Source organism: Anser anser (assembly GCF_964211835.1).
Source record: "Anser anser genome assembly, chromosome: 10".
In the NCBI taxonomy this organism is placed as follows: domain Eukaryota; kingdom Metazoa; phylum Chordata; class Aves; order Anseriformes; family Anatidae; genus Anser; species Anser anser.
This window is the reverse complement of record NC_139730.1, coordinates 10,479,888-10,491,888: the sequence shown is the minus strand read 5'-3', so window position 1 is coordinate 10,491,888 and position 12,001 is coordinate 10,479,888. Positions and strand designations below refer to the sequence as shown.

The 12,001-nt window shown below is 43.8% G+C and overlaps 1 protein-coding gene across 1 annotated transcript in view; it reads right to left on the bottom strand.

Moving 5' to 3' along the window:
* HOMER2 (homer scaffold protein 2) overlaps positions 1-12,001 on the bottom strand; it is a 54,430-nt gene that overhangs the window by 4,743 nt on the left and 37,686 nt on the right. Inside the window, exons 4-7 of the mRNA XM_083850677.1 lie at positions 5,915-6,007; positions 4,360-4,499; positions 2,655-2,811; positions 6-116 (exon numbers count right to left, since the gene is read on the bottom strand). Of these exons, the coding sequence (XP_083706803.1) occupies positions 6-116; positions 2,655-2,811; positions 4,360-4,499; positions 5,915-6,007 (501 nt within the window). The remainder of the gene's footprint in view (positions 1-5; positions 117-2,654; positions 2,812-4,359; positions 4,500-5,914; positions 6,008-12,001) is intronic.

The window sequence follows — 12,001 nt, the reverse complement described above, 5'->3', positions numbered from 1 at the left end:
CTTACCAGCTCTTTGTCTTGAAGCTCTGTTTCCAGCTCCTGGAGACGTCTGCTTAGCTGTGCATTTCTCTCCTTCTCTTTATTTATTTCATTGCACTGCTCCTCCAGTTCTTCAATCTTTAAGAAATGTCAGACAACAGGTGAAATAGTCAGTTTTCTGAAAGTCTGGGGCAGATCACGGCTGATGTGAACAAGCATCGCTCCACCAAGCACAGGGAAGCGTGGACAAATTTAGCTGTCATAGCTCTGTTTCCTAGATCATAGCACTTGATTACTGCAACAAAATCATCGTTTCTTGCCTTAGAAAGAGTCCATGTACACATCCACAAGGCAGCCCTGGGGCTGTGTTTACTCTCTCACGCACAGTATCTCATATAATTACTCAAGGATGTGCAAAACACTGAGCTGCTAATCTAAGTGGGGCTGGGTATAAAATCTGCACTTCATTTCTGTGAAACCTGCACAGGATGGTAATGGTGGGCCTTCTCAACACAGAAAGGAGAAGAAATCTCTCCTACACTCCCAGTTTGGCCTTCTCAGGGGTTGCTTGTCATTCTGGCTGCAGTAAGAGGGACAGGGCATCCAACCCTTGCTGGCAGAACCAGCTGGGAGCAGCGTTTGCCCTGCTGCTCCATCACCCAGGGACCAGCTTTACTCCTCCCGTGCCTCCTTTTCCCCCTCTCCAGACATCACTCCTGGGAGCTGCACTTCCCACAGGCTGATGGACCAGCTCATTAAAGTGTGTATTTTAATTCTTAGCTTCACACTGCTTTGGGATTATAACTTCACTCATTTGAAGGTAGAGCAATATGCAAAAAGTGCTGACCCAGTTAATGAAGGGGAAGGAGCTTCCCAGGGCACTGCGGCAGGGCGATGTGAGTGCCTGGTGAGGAGGGACCTGCGTGGGGAAAGGCTGAGAAAAACCTCTCTGCATGCAGAGAGAGAGTGTGTTGTACAAACAGTGCTGCTGCACGGTCTGGCTAGTCTCTGTCGTGGTGACTTTGCAGCTGTAGCAAGGTGGTGCTTTGATAATCTCTTCATATCTCGGCTACAGCTACTGGGAAGCGGCATATTTCCTTGGGTAATGTTGGTGGGGACAACTCTCTGCAACCATACAGAAAAGTAAAAAGCTACACTGCAACTTAGGCTATTTTCTTACAACATGCTGTTCCAGGCTTTCACTTCTCCCCTACCCAAAAAGAAGCTGGATGGAGGAACCCAAATCATCTCGCTATTAATATTGTTCGTGTAACATCAGCTAACATAGCTCCGATTTGATCTCTGAATTACCACTATGCACACCTAAAATACACGCAAATAGGCAGAGAATATCTGCCTGGGGAAAAGGTTGCTTTGTGGGGAATTTCAGTGCTGACAGACAGCCCAGGTCACTGCTGAAATACTATTTGCAGCCTACTGACATACAAAAAGATATGAAATTCCTTCCTTGAAAGCAAACACTAAGCAAACAAAAATCCTCAGCAGACTGATACAACCTGATCTCTACACCACATCCCGGAGATCCACATAAGCAGACAGGGAAAGGATGTAGCTTTTTTGAAGAAGTCTGAGATGGATAGAGTGAAGTGATCCCTGCAAGTGATGCTCCTGGAAACCAAGCTCCCCCGTGCTCAGGCTGGTGCCATCACTATGTGGGGCTGTCACCGGCTCCTGGCAGACAGCACGGTGTTATTGAGGAGCAGTGCCAGGGAATACTCTAAATTGCAGCTTTAGAAATCTGAACTTAAACTTCTCAGCTGTTCTCTGTTTCAGCTGATGCTCACTCCTATTGCTACACTACTGAGAAATGTGTTCTATAATGGAGGGGAGTAGGCTTTTGCTGATGCCCTCTTGCAGGTTTCTGGACAACATGTGCTCAGCGTTAGCACCGAAGCACCGGGCTCTCAGCCCAGCTCTGGCTGCACCCTGCTGCAGCAGCTCCTGTCCCTGCTGCCCACTGCCAGGCCTGGCTTTATTGCTGCGTGGTTCTCAGCTTGGCCTCATGTGGGTAACCACGCCATGACCATTCCTTCTGCTCACTCACCCTCTGGCAGCGTTGAAGTGAGCTTTGAAAGACGTATGCAGCTGTAATCCTACTTTTACCACCTTTATCACCCTGGCCAGCAACCCAGCTGACACCGAGTTGCTCAAGCCAAGAGGCTGGGAGCTCCATGTGACGCAGCAGCACGTGTCCTCCTGCTGATCCCAGCCCCTTGAACTCCCCTGCCTGCTGCCTTAGCTCCCCCGGACAGCTTTCCTTTCAAAGACAGCGTCTGTCCCCCAACACACATGAAGAGACAAAGCAGCAGAAATGCAAGAGAAAGAGTAATGAAAGGAGTAACTAACCCAAAGAGATGTGCGTGCTCTGCCCCAGGTGAGACAAGGGGAGCACATAACAGCGTTCAAAGTGCCCTGGAGACAACTTTCCCAATTTCATTTAAGGCTCTCACTACAGACACCTTCTCTCCAGAACAGACATTTGAATCCACGTCTTAAAAACCACAAATTTGAACCTGATGGCTGCATCTCAGTGTTGGCACTATTTTTGGCTACTCCCATCAAACAAAACCGCTGCGCCTTGGCTTGCTGGCGCTGACAAAGAACAGAGCATGAGGGTACCCTGGCACCCCCTCGCTGCAGCCAGCACGGGGCTACCTTGCTCCTGAGCTGGTCGTTCTCCTCCTTGCAGGCTGAGAACTGCTTCTTCCAGTGCTCTATGCTGGCGGCCGACTCTTGCAGCGCCGTGGTCAGCCTGGCGTTGCTCTCCCTCAGCGTCTGCAGCTCTGTCTCCCACTTCTTTACGTTGGAGGAACTGGGAAGGACAGGACGCCATTAGGTGCACTGAGCATTAATTCTGTGTTATTACTCTCTGCCTGTCTACAAACTCACCCACTGGCGGCACACGTATGCTGACATAACATCAAGCATCCTCAGATATATGTAACTGCCTCTAGTGATTACCCACCTAAGGAGAACATAAGCCTTGATTTGACTCCTGGCAATACAGAGGGATCCACCAACCCCAGCAACAGAGACCTGTGCTTCTGGAACAGCAGTCCTGCAGCCAAGGCAGGCTGTTGAGCTAAGCCATCACCTGGGATCTCTGCTGTCTGCAAGCAGGGGTTTTACCCTGGCTTTGAGCACATTCCCTGCTGCCCTGTGGAGGTGAGAGCTGTGCCTTGTGGTGCTTCAGCCGCATGTGCCTCGCCGCACTCCAGCCGCACTTGAGGCCTGGGTGCGTGGGAGCTCGCAGCAGGGCATCGCTACCCCTTGTCAGGCAGTGCTGGGATCCTTCAGCATGGGCCACGTCAAGGGGTGGACACCACATGTAACTGCTTATAACTGTTTATGCTCAGCCTTAAATAGAAAAGTGTTACACAATGCTGGAGAATGAAACTACTCATTCCCCAAAAGCTTCAAGCTACCGTGCAGAGCCAGAGATCCAGGAGTGAATGGAGGCTCTGAAAGTCCTCCCACACCAGCTGCTGCGTGCCTGTGGAGGTGTCTTCAGCAGGAAGAATGAGCAAGCCTTACGATTTCAAACAGGTTTGGTTGTTGAAATGTCCATAAAGAGATGACGTACTTTAAGTGTAATATGTGCAGCCTTAGAGCTGGTCACTCTGTAACGCTGCTCATGTCACTGCTGCCTTAGTTTTTAAAAGGCTTTATAAGAGTAGCTCGATCCTGATGTGTTTTCTTTCCATTCACACACAAGAGGCAGGCAAGGCAATAAGATCCCAGAAGAGCATTGCAATATTTTAATGTTACAACTTTGCATATTCTGCCTCCTGTGCTTTCACTGTGGTAGCAAATTACGCTTCTCAGTATTTCCAATAATTTATCAAAGTAAATAGCAAAATATGTGACTTCAAGAGGCATTCTCTGCAGCTTCAGGAACATCCCCCTAAGACTTCTAAGCAGCCCAGTGAAACTATATTTTTCACTTTAACTTTTTATGGTGGATCTCTTTCCCTTTAACAATTTTAAATATCCCGATCTACTTGCATTGAAGTAGACATAGCAAACTCAAAGAGGAAGAGCAGACTGGTTTCCCATGTTACCACTAGTAATTGCTCCTAGGTGTCATTTCTGTAGCTCTAAAACTCTGCAAAGGTGGAGTATGAGTTGGCATCACCAGAGTGGAAGAGATCTAATCTCATCATGAACCAGAGCAGGAAAAAAGTAAATATCTCCCAATCAGACACCAGGAGGTACTTGCTAAAATCTGCTCATTCATTCATTCTGCTGCATCATTTTAAATTAATGCAATTACATTTGAATAATTTCTGTTAATACCATTAGCCATCAGATAATTACAGCATGCTATTTCGATGCAATTAAGGTATTAAAGGAACCTCACCTTTGGGCTAGAGCAATTTTTAGTTTATCATTCTCAGACTTGAGATGTGTCTCAGCAGGACCACCATGTGATGCCTTTTCATCGTCTGTCCCATTCACACTAGATGCTCGGGTGGAAGATGGTGTTTCACGTCCAGATTCCTGTAGCACAACACCCAGATTAACAGGGGGCTTCTTTCTGCCTCCTACATAGCCTGCAAAACAGCCTGGGTTGCCTCAGCCCAAAGGCAGCACAACTTGCATGCAATGGCTACATGCAACAGGAGGATGGTGGGCTTTCCTTTGTGTCAGCTAAAAAAGGGTCCTTCAGGTCAATGTGTCAGTGCAAGTAGGTATGAGTGAGCAGGACAGATAATGTCCTCCATAAGAATTGCAAAACTGTTCTCTTTAAACAGGATGAGAGAATGATAATGATGCACAAAACAGAAGATTCAAATGTTCAATAATAATAACAATAATACAAAATCTTGTATGTTTTAATTGAAATGTCTTGTGGTTTCTAAAGGGTTTTTGTTTGTTTGTGTTTTTTAAGACAATGAAACAATATGGTACCCCTGAAAGCACACAAAGACCAAACAAAAATATACAAGATACTGCTACTCCAAATATTTGACTTTCACATACTGCTTGGTGCTGACCACGAATGCAGAACCAGCAGAGAACCATAAAGGCCATGACCAAAGTCTTTAAAAAACACCAGTATCCAAAGTCAGCCTCTTAGAGCTGTACTTGGGGACCCCACCAAGGAGGCTGGTTGCAGGAGTGAATATTCAACATATTTTTTCTAAACATACAGCTGAATTTCCTGAACAAAATTAATCTAACCTTCCTCCAAATACCAGCACAGGCCAAGTGCTCCCACTGAACCAGGGCTCATTCTTGGCTAATGCAGTGCTCATGAAATTACAGTAAATTGATTACAGAGAGACTGGGACAACACTCAATTTCCTCAGTTTGTAAGAAACCCAGCTCTCACTGGACAGAGGCACTTGGCTTTATTGAGGTGTGCTGCCTAAAAAAGTATATTATACAGATTGCAACATAAGCTTCTTCCAGCTACTCACTAAAGCATGGCCTGTTTCTGCACCACAGCTTTCAATTAATCACATCTAGGCAATGAAACACACAATGGCCATGAACAAGCCTCCGCACTGGCAAACTGAACTCCTACGAAAGTAGATTAGACATGACAAAAAGGAATACCTCAATAAATCTTATTTATTGTCTGTTGCAGAACTATGCTGATGAGCTTTCTAGTGACCCAAACTACATGTATCAGTACAAATCGAAGGATGTACAGCTTCTCCTGTTATTAAAGAAGTTATAACACTTCAAGAACTGCTGAAAAAAATTACATTTAAATGAAGGCAAAGAGCATGGATGGATGAAAAATATTCCTCTGACAATGTTAATGTCCAGCAGCTGACAATTACCTTTGGCAATCTTCATTTGATATACTCTCAGCTTGCTGCCAGAGGCTGGTACAGTCCATTAGAAAATTTAGCTTTAAATTATTTACCCTGTATCCATACAGGTATTAAAGATAAATTACAAACCTGGGAATGATTGCTTGAGGTCTCAATTTTCTCTTGAGATCTGTCTCTTGCTAGTTTGGCAGCCTCTTTCACTTCTTGGAATTTTTCTGCAAACTGGAAAAAGCATAAAAGATACTTATTAAAATCACAGAATCACAGAATCACAGAATCATCGAGGCTGGAAGAGACCTCCAAGGTCACCCAGTCCAACCTCTGACCTAACACTAACAAGTCCTTCACTAAACCACATCACTAAGCTCAACATCTAAACGTCTTTTAAAGACCTCCAGGGATGGTGACTCAACCACTTCCCTGGGCAGCCCATTCCAATGCCTAACAACCCTTTCGGTAAAGAAGTTTTTTCTAATATTCAACCTAAACCTCCCCTGGCACAACTTTAGCCCATTCCCCCTCGTCCTGTCACCAGGCACGTGGGAGACATGATTTACCATCTATGATTTAAAAAATGATTTACCATCTATTAAACTGTTCAGATTACTATCTTGATATGGTTCATAGATCTCCAGAAGTGAACAACTAATTTTGATAATTTAAAATTTTTGGCAAGAAAAAGCATTTTAATTCTTTGGCATGGAGGTACTTCCAAAAGGAACAGCACTGTTGTTTCTAAAAGAGGGACATCTCTGCAGCTCTGGGTGACCATAGTAAAATCCCACAGAGAAAAAGGAGCTATTGGTGCCCCTTGGTATGATGTGGTTTTTATTTCTTCCCCTTTCTTTGTCTCACTCAGTGTTGATAGTTGAAAGGACATACGATTCCATAGTTTCAAGTTTAGTATATAAGATCATAGAATCATATTTGGATAAAAGAATTATTATCAGTCTTCTGTTCCTAAGAGCAAGTCAATTAAATTAAAGAATGCAAATGAGCTCACTCAGACTGACATTATATCCTCGGATAATTCGGGACACTTATAACAAGATTGTAAATAAAAGCCTGACAAAAATCACATTACATAGTCAAGGAATGGGAAGAATCATCCACTTACTATTCTCATTTTCTACCTTTTAGATTTACAGCTGGTATTTAGCGTGCTCTCTCTCAGTAAAATACTGGGACTATAAATACTGATAAAATCAATCTTCTCCAACTGATCTAAGAGAAATCATACATACATGTGGAGGTACCTGTATTTTGTGCAGCACACAGAGAGTGGAAATTTCCAACAAACACACGCATTACATTCTTAAATCACACGAACAAGCACTTCCTCAAAGCCAAGTGAAATTTCTGGTGTCACTTATGAAGAATTGCGGAGTACAGTCTGTAATGATGCTTATAAGTGAAGATGGAGCTCTTGAATACAGCTGTCTTCTATACAACAGCTGGAATTGCATATGCAACGTATTTAGTTGCTATCTGTTGGCATGTGCAGTCCCTACACACACAAATGACTTGACTACATCTGTAGCTCCATAAAGATCATTAGGAACATCTACTTTACATTTTGGCTTTCCACGATTTAATTCCACCTTTACATAAAATATCTCCTACTGTGACAAAACGGCTATAGTGTACTGATTATTTCTAAAATACGGTGCCAACAGTAAGTTCTACACTTGGGTTTCTTGCAAATAGTAAAGAGCTCTTTTGAGTCTCTCCTTTACAATAAATCTTTATGGGCAAGTATGAAAAAATTATGAAGGTTCTTCATGGACTATATGAAGTATGAAAAACAAAAAGAATTGGAAGTGATCTATCAAAAAATTGTATTTTGCAACTATCTTCATAAAGCACACGGGAGACTGCTGTGAAACATAATGTGAGCCACGAAGACAAGGACAGCTTTACACAGTTCCACAATAAAAATTGTATATGGCTAAACAAAGCCAATCTTCAATATAAAACTGATGAAGTTTTCTTTGCACAATAGATTTCAGTCATGTCCCGGGTTTACCAACACGTGTATTTAACACATCTGCTTTTAGAAACAAGCACCAGTAGGTGGGTTTTTCACCAACTCAAGAGACAGATCTTTGGCTTTAAGAGACAAAATATTACTCTTAATTCTTATCATTGTCATAACGTAAAGACTTCTGTAGCAGAATCTGCAGTGAAAGACGTCTCTGTTTTTTGTTTACCCCATATATTTGGAAGCAGTCCATGAAGAGTTCTGCTGCTGCTCCTTTTTTATTCCTGGCTAATTAATAACTGCTAGATTTTACTCACAGTCTATTTTTGAAAGCTACAGAGGATCACTTGGCTTGCTATGAAATTAAAGGCCTTCGCTTGATTATTCTGCTGAGCGCAGAAACACGATGGTGACAGCCCAAACTTGTGCAGCGTTACCAACACTAATTGCTACACTGACAGAGCAGATGTTCCGGAAACCACCACGATCCTGAGGCCGTCTGTGAGGAGGATGGCAGGACCACAGTATCTGATCACTGGCAGAAATCAGAAAGATGCCATCTCTCCAGTAACTGACTTGCTCTGCCCCAAATGCAAATAACTGGCAAGTAATTGGTATGAAAAAATTCATGTGTCAGTTGGCTTTGAGCTATCAAACTGTTGCAACAACAGAGAGTGCTTTTAAAATGGGAAATCCTAGTTTAAAAAGTGAAATAGTCTTCTATTTTGTAAATGAAAACTTGGTAAATGTGGTCTCAAGAGGCAACAGCACATGTAAATATCCCAAATCAACTATAGAAATCATCACACTCCTTCTCCTTCTCTGCTCCCTTCACTTTCCCTTTCCTCCACCCTGTCCTCGGGCAGACAAAGCTCCCCAGAATTAGCAGAAGACAGCCCAGAGTAGGAGAAACACCAGCCAAACACCACGTCAGTGGCCCATCATGGCTACTGATGCATCTCCCATTGCCCTAGGAAGCTGAGGCCAAGCCGCAGAATGGATTTGCGGCTCCCAACACTTGCAAAGCCCTTCAGTCCAAGGACATGGCAGCACAAGAGCGCTGTGTGATTATGAGTCTTGGCCAGGGAAATTTAGTGGGGACTCAAAGATGCTACTGTGCATTGCACGGATTATTTAAAAGCTGTTCAAATCTGCAGCCAGCCTGTCACCTGGAGAAATATATATATAGCGAGAGACCTTCTTAGCATTTTATACGTTAAGAAGCATTATTTATGTGCATGTAAATTTTAAGCTCCTGATCTGGCATTTATGTCTCCTCTTGACAAATTGTGGTGGTGTCGGACACGTGGAGCAGCTGCTCCCGCCCGCAGCAGTCCCATACATATCTCAGTGCCAGGCAGACCAGCAGGGGACGAGAGCATTTGCTGCAGAAAGCGGCCGGGAGCTTGCTGCAGCGCAGCAAGGGCACTGCTAGCACGGTCGGGCTGGGGGCGAGGGTGGGCTGCCTGCGCCCTGCTGGGCAAATACCGCATGCTGCACGCGTAAAACACGCATGCATCAATCAAAATTTAAGGTCTGGTGCTTCCCAGAAGCCGTCTGCTGTTACTTTATGATGTGCAAAGTCTGAGTTTGCTGGGCTTCTCACCTGTATAAATCTCCGTCCCCATGCCCTTGGCCACCTCCAGCTCCTCAGATTATCATGTCTGTGCCGAAGCACCTTGACTGATAGCAGAAATTTTGCTTAACAGCTTGGTGTGCAAAACACATCACTACTTTTACAGCATCAGCCCTGCCTCTTCATCACGGCCAGCTGCACCATTAATTCTGTTTTGATTCCTGCTTCAATTTTCATGTAGCAACATTTGAGTAATGTCCTGAGACCTTTTTGAGGCATGGGGCAGGAAGGGGGAAAGGAGCAGTGGGTGCTGGAGGGAGGGAAAAGGACCCCGAGCAGGACATTAACTATAAACACTGGGACTCTCCCGGTCAATGTGAATGGCAATTAGGTTACTAGGTCACTGAAAGCAGTTTTCATTAATGGCTCATGTTTAATTTGAACTGCTTGTCCCTATAGGTATGGATTAATGCTTAAGTGTCTCCAGAGAGGCAAGGCATTAGAAAGAGGCATTATCTTTTATTAGGCCAGCCAATATGCTTGAAAGTGCAGAAGTTTTTAGGCATGCTAACCTCTTCTCATGTCTCATTATTATTCATTGTTTTCAGCAGATATTCTTCAGTTTTATTTACTTATTTATTTATTTTAAGCTAGGCTATTGATCTCTGGTTTAGAGGAGCTTTAGCATGTCCTCCTAACTCCTGGCTAAAAGCTTCAGTTATTTCCAGTAAAGCTGGCAAGCTTTTATTTGTATCTTTTATGAGTGTAATGACATCAGAATAAAATGAAACTTGATTTTACTATTCCCAATACACTTATACTTCTCTAATCTCTTCACCGTCTCTGATCTTTTGTACTAATGGTTTAATAATTAAACTGAGGAGCACGATGATAAGGGATATCTTTGTCCCATTGCTTTGCATGGCAGTAATAAGACAGATTTTCTAACATTTTCCAGACAGACAGCCGTCAGATTTTTTTTTTTTAATAGATCATTTTAAGCCATTTTCAGAAGTGCCCCTTAAGCCATCTCTCTTCAATATTCTGGCCAGAAACAGTCTTTCTGCTGGTTTTGAAAGCTTTTCCTGCAAGTAGAAGGCTGTAGTATTGGCAACAGGCCCTTCAGCAGGTCACACCGTGCAAATAGATGTGCAAATGGATCCGGAGGGGAGCACAGCTGCTCCTGAGGCCCCTGTGCCCACACAGTACTTTTATCAGATCCGTTCCTGTCTGCCCACATCGTAGCGGCCAGCATTGTGGCTGGTATTTCTAATACCAGCATTAAACTTATTCTAGGTGTGTGTTTGGACAGTCCTGGAGAATATGGCAAAATCTCTCATTAGGGTGCAAGGACCTCCAAAGGTGCTAATTCTTTCATTTGGTGTCCAAATGTGGCATTGTATCATGCTTATCTGCTACTCAAAACCAACTATTGCCCTATGTCTACTTTAACCCTCCCATATTCCCATACTGCTTATTTAGCTATTATAAATGTCTCTTTGTCATGGGAATGGAGAATATCCACAGGTGAACTGAGCACTCCTCTGCATTTGATTAAGTCTAAGAATCATAAAACATAACTGTCACCAACATCTCCTTTTTTAGAAAGTTCTGCATGTGATTGATAGGCTGGCCTTAGCAACCCAGGATAGCAGATTATTGCCAAGCCACCTTTATGGACGTCTCAAGTCCAAAAATAAAATAACATGTAAAGTAAACTATGCTTTGCATTTAAGAAACGCTTGAAAAAAAATCCAGTTATTTGGAAATTGCAAGAATTCGGTAAGATATTTTTAGAATAATAAAATCCTGTAGCAATTCAATTGATTAAAAGTCTTCCTTGAATTGCAGTGGCCTGCCTCTGCTATTTGAGACACTACAAGAAACTTCTTGTTCTCAGGCTTCCTTTTGAATCAAAGCATGCAAGAGGACAGCAGCATGAGAGACTGCGTGCCATGCCCAAGGACACAATGTTTAGTTAACTGTTAAAACCTGGTGCCAAGTAGCCATGCTTCAAGTGTCAGCTATGTGCTAGATAAGTAATGCTTTTTTGTTGCATGAACAAAAAAACATCTCAGCCATTTGATGAGCACTTGGCAAGACCACTAATCTAATGACAGAGAGTGTATTTTGAACTGCTGGTTATTCATTACAAGAGGCAGCCCTACACTTTCCAAGCCTGCTGCTGCAGCCAGTCCCTGTCCCAGAGCAGCGCTGCGTTAATACCAAGGTCAGGGTGCAGCTCCAGGGGTTGCAGCTCTGGGGGCTGCAGCCCTGGTCCCACACTTGAGACCAGCTCCCTGGTTGCTCATCCCCCAGCTCTGCCCACACCCACCATCCCCTGCCCAGCACCAGGATCCAGAAGCTTTGGGCCAAAATCAATGGCTGAATGCCAGCAGTCCCAGGACAGGGGTGGTTCACTTTGCTTTTAGTGCCGCTCTCTGCAGAAATGAGCAAATAGGCCAGGGAGATGCCACAAAATACTTCAGAGTTGGATTGTTTCTGCAAACATTTGGAAACACAAATGCTTTCAGCCACACTGGGCAAGAGATCAAGATCACCACAGCAGTACTGCTGTCAGTGATCTGATTTAATTTATGGTTTTGACCATGAAGTTTGCAATACAGCCTGCTTCTATACATACAGACGCTAGAAAAAT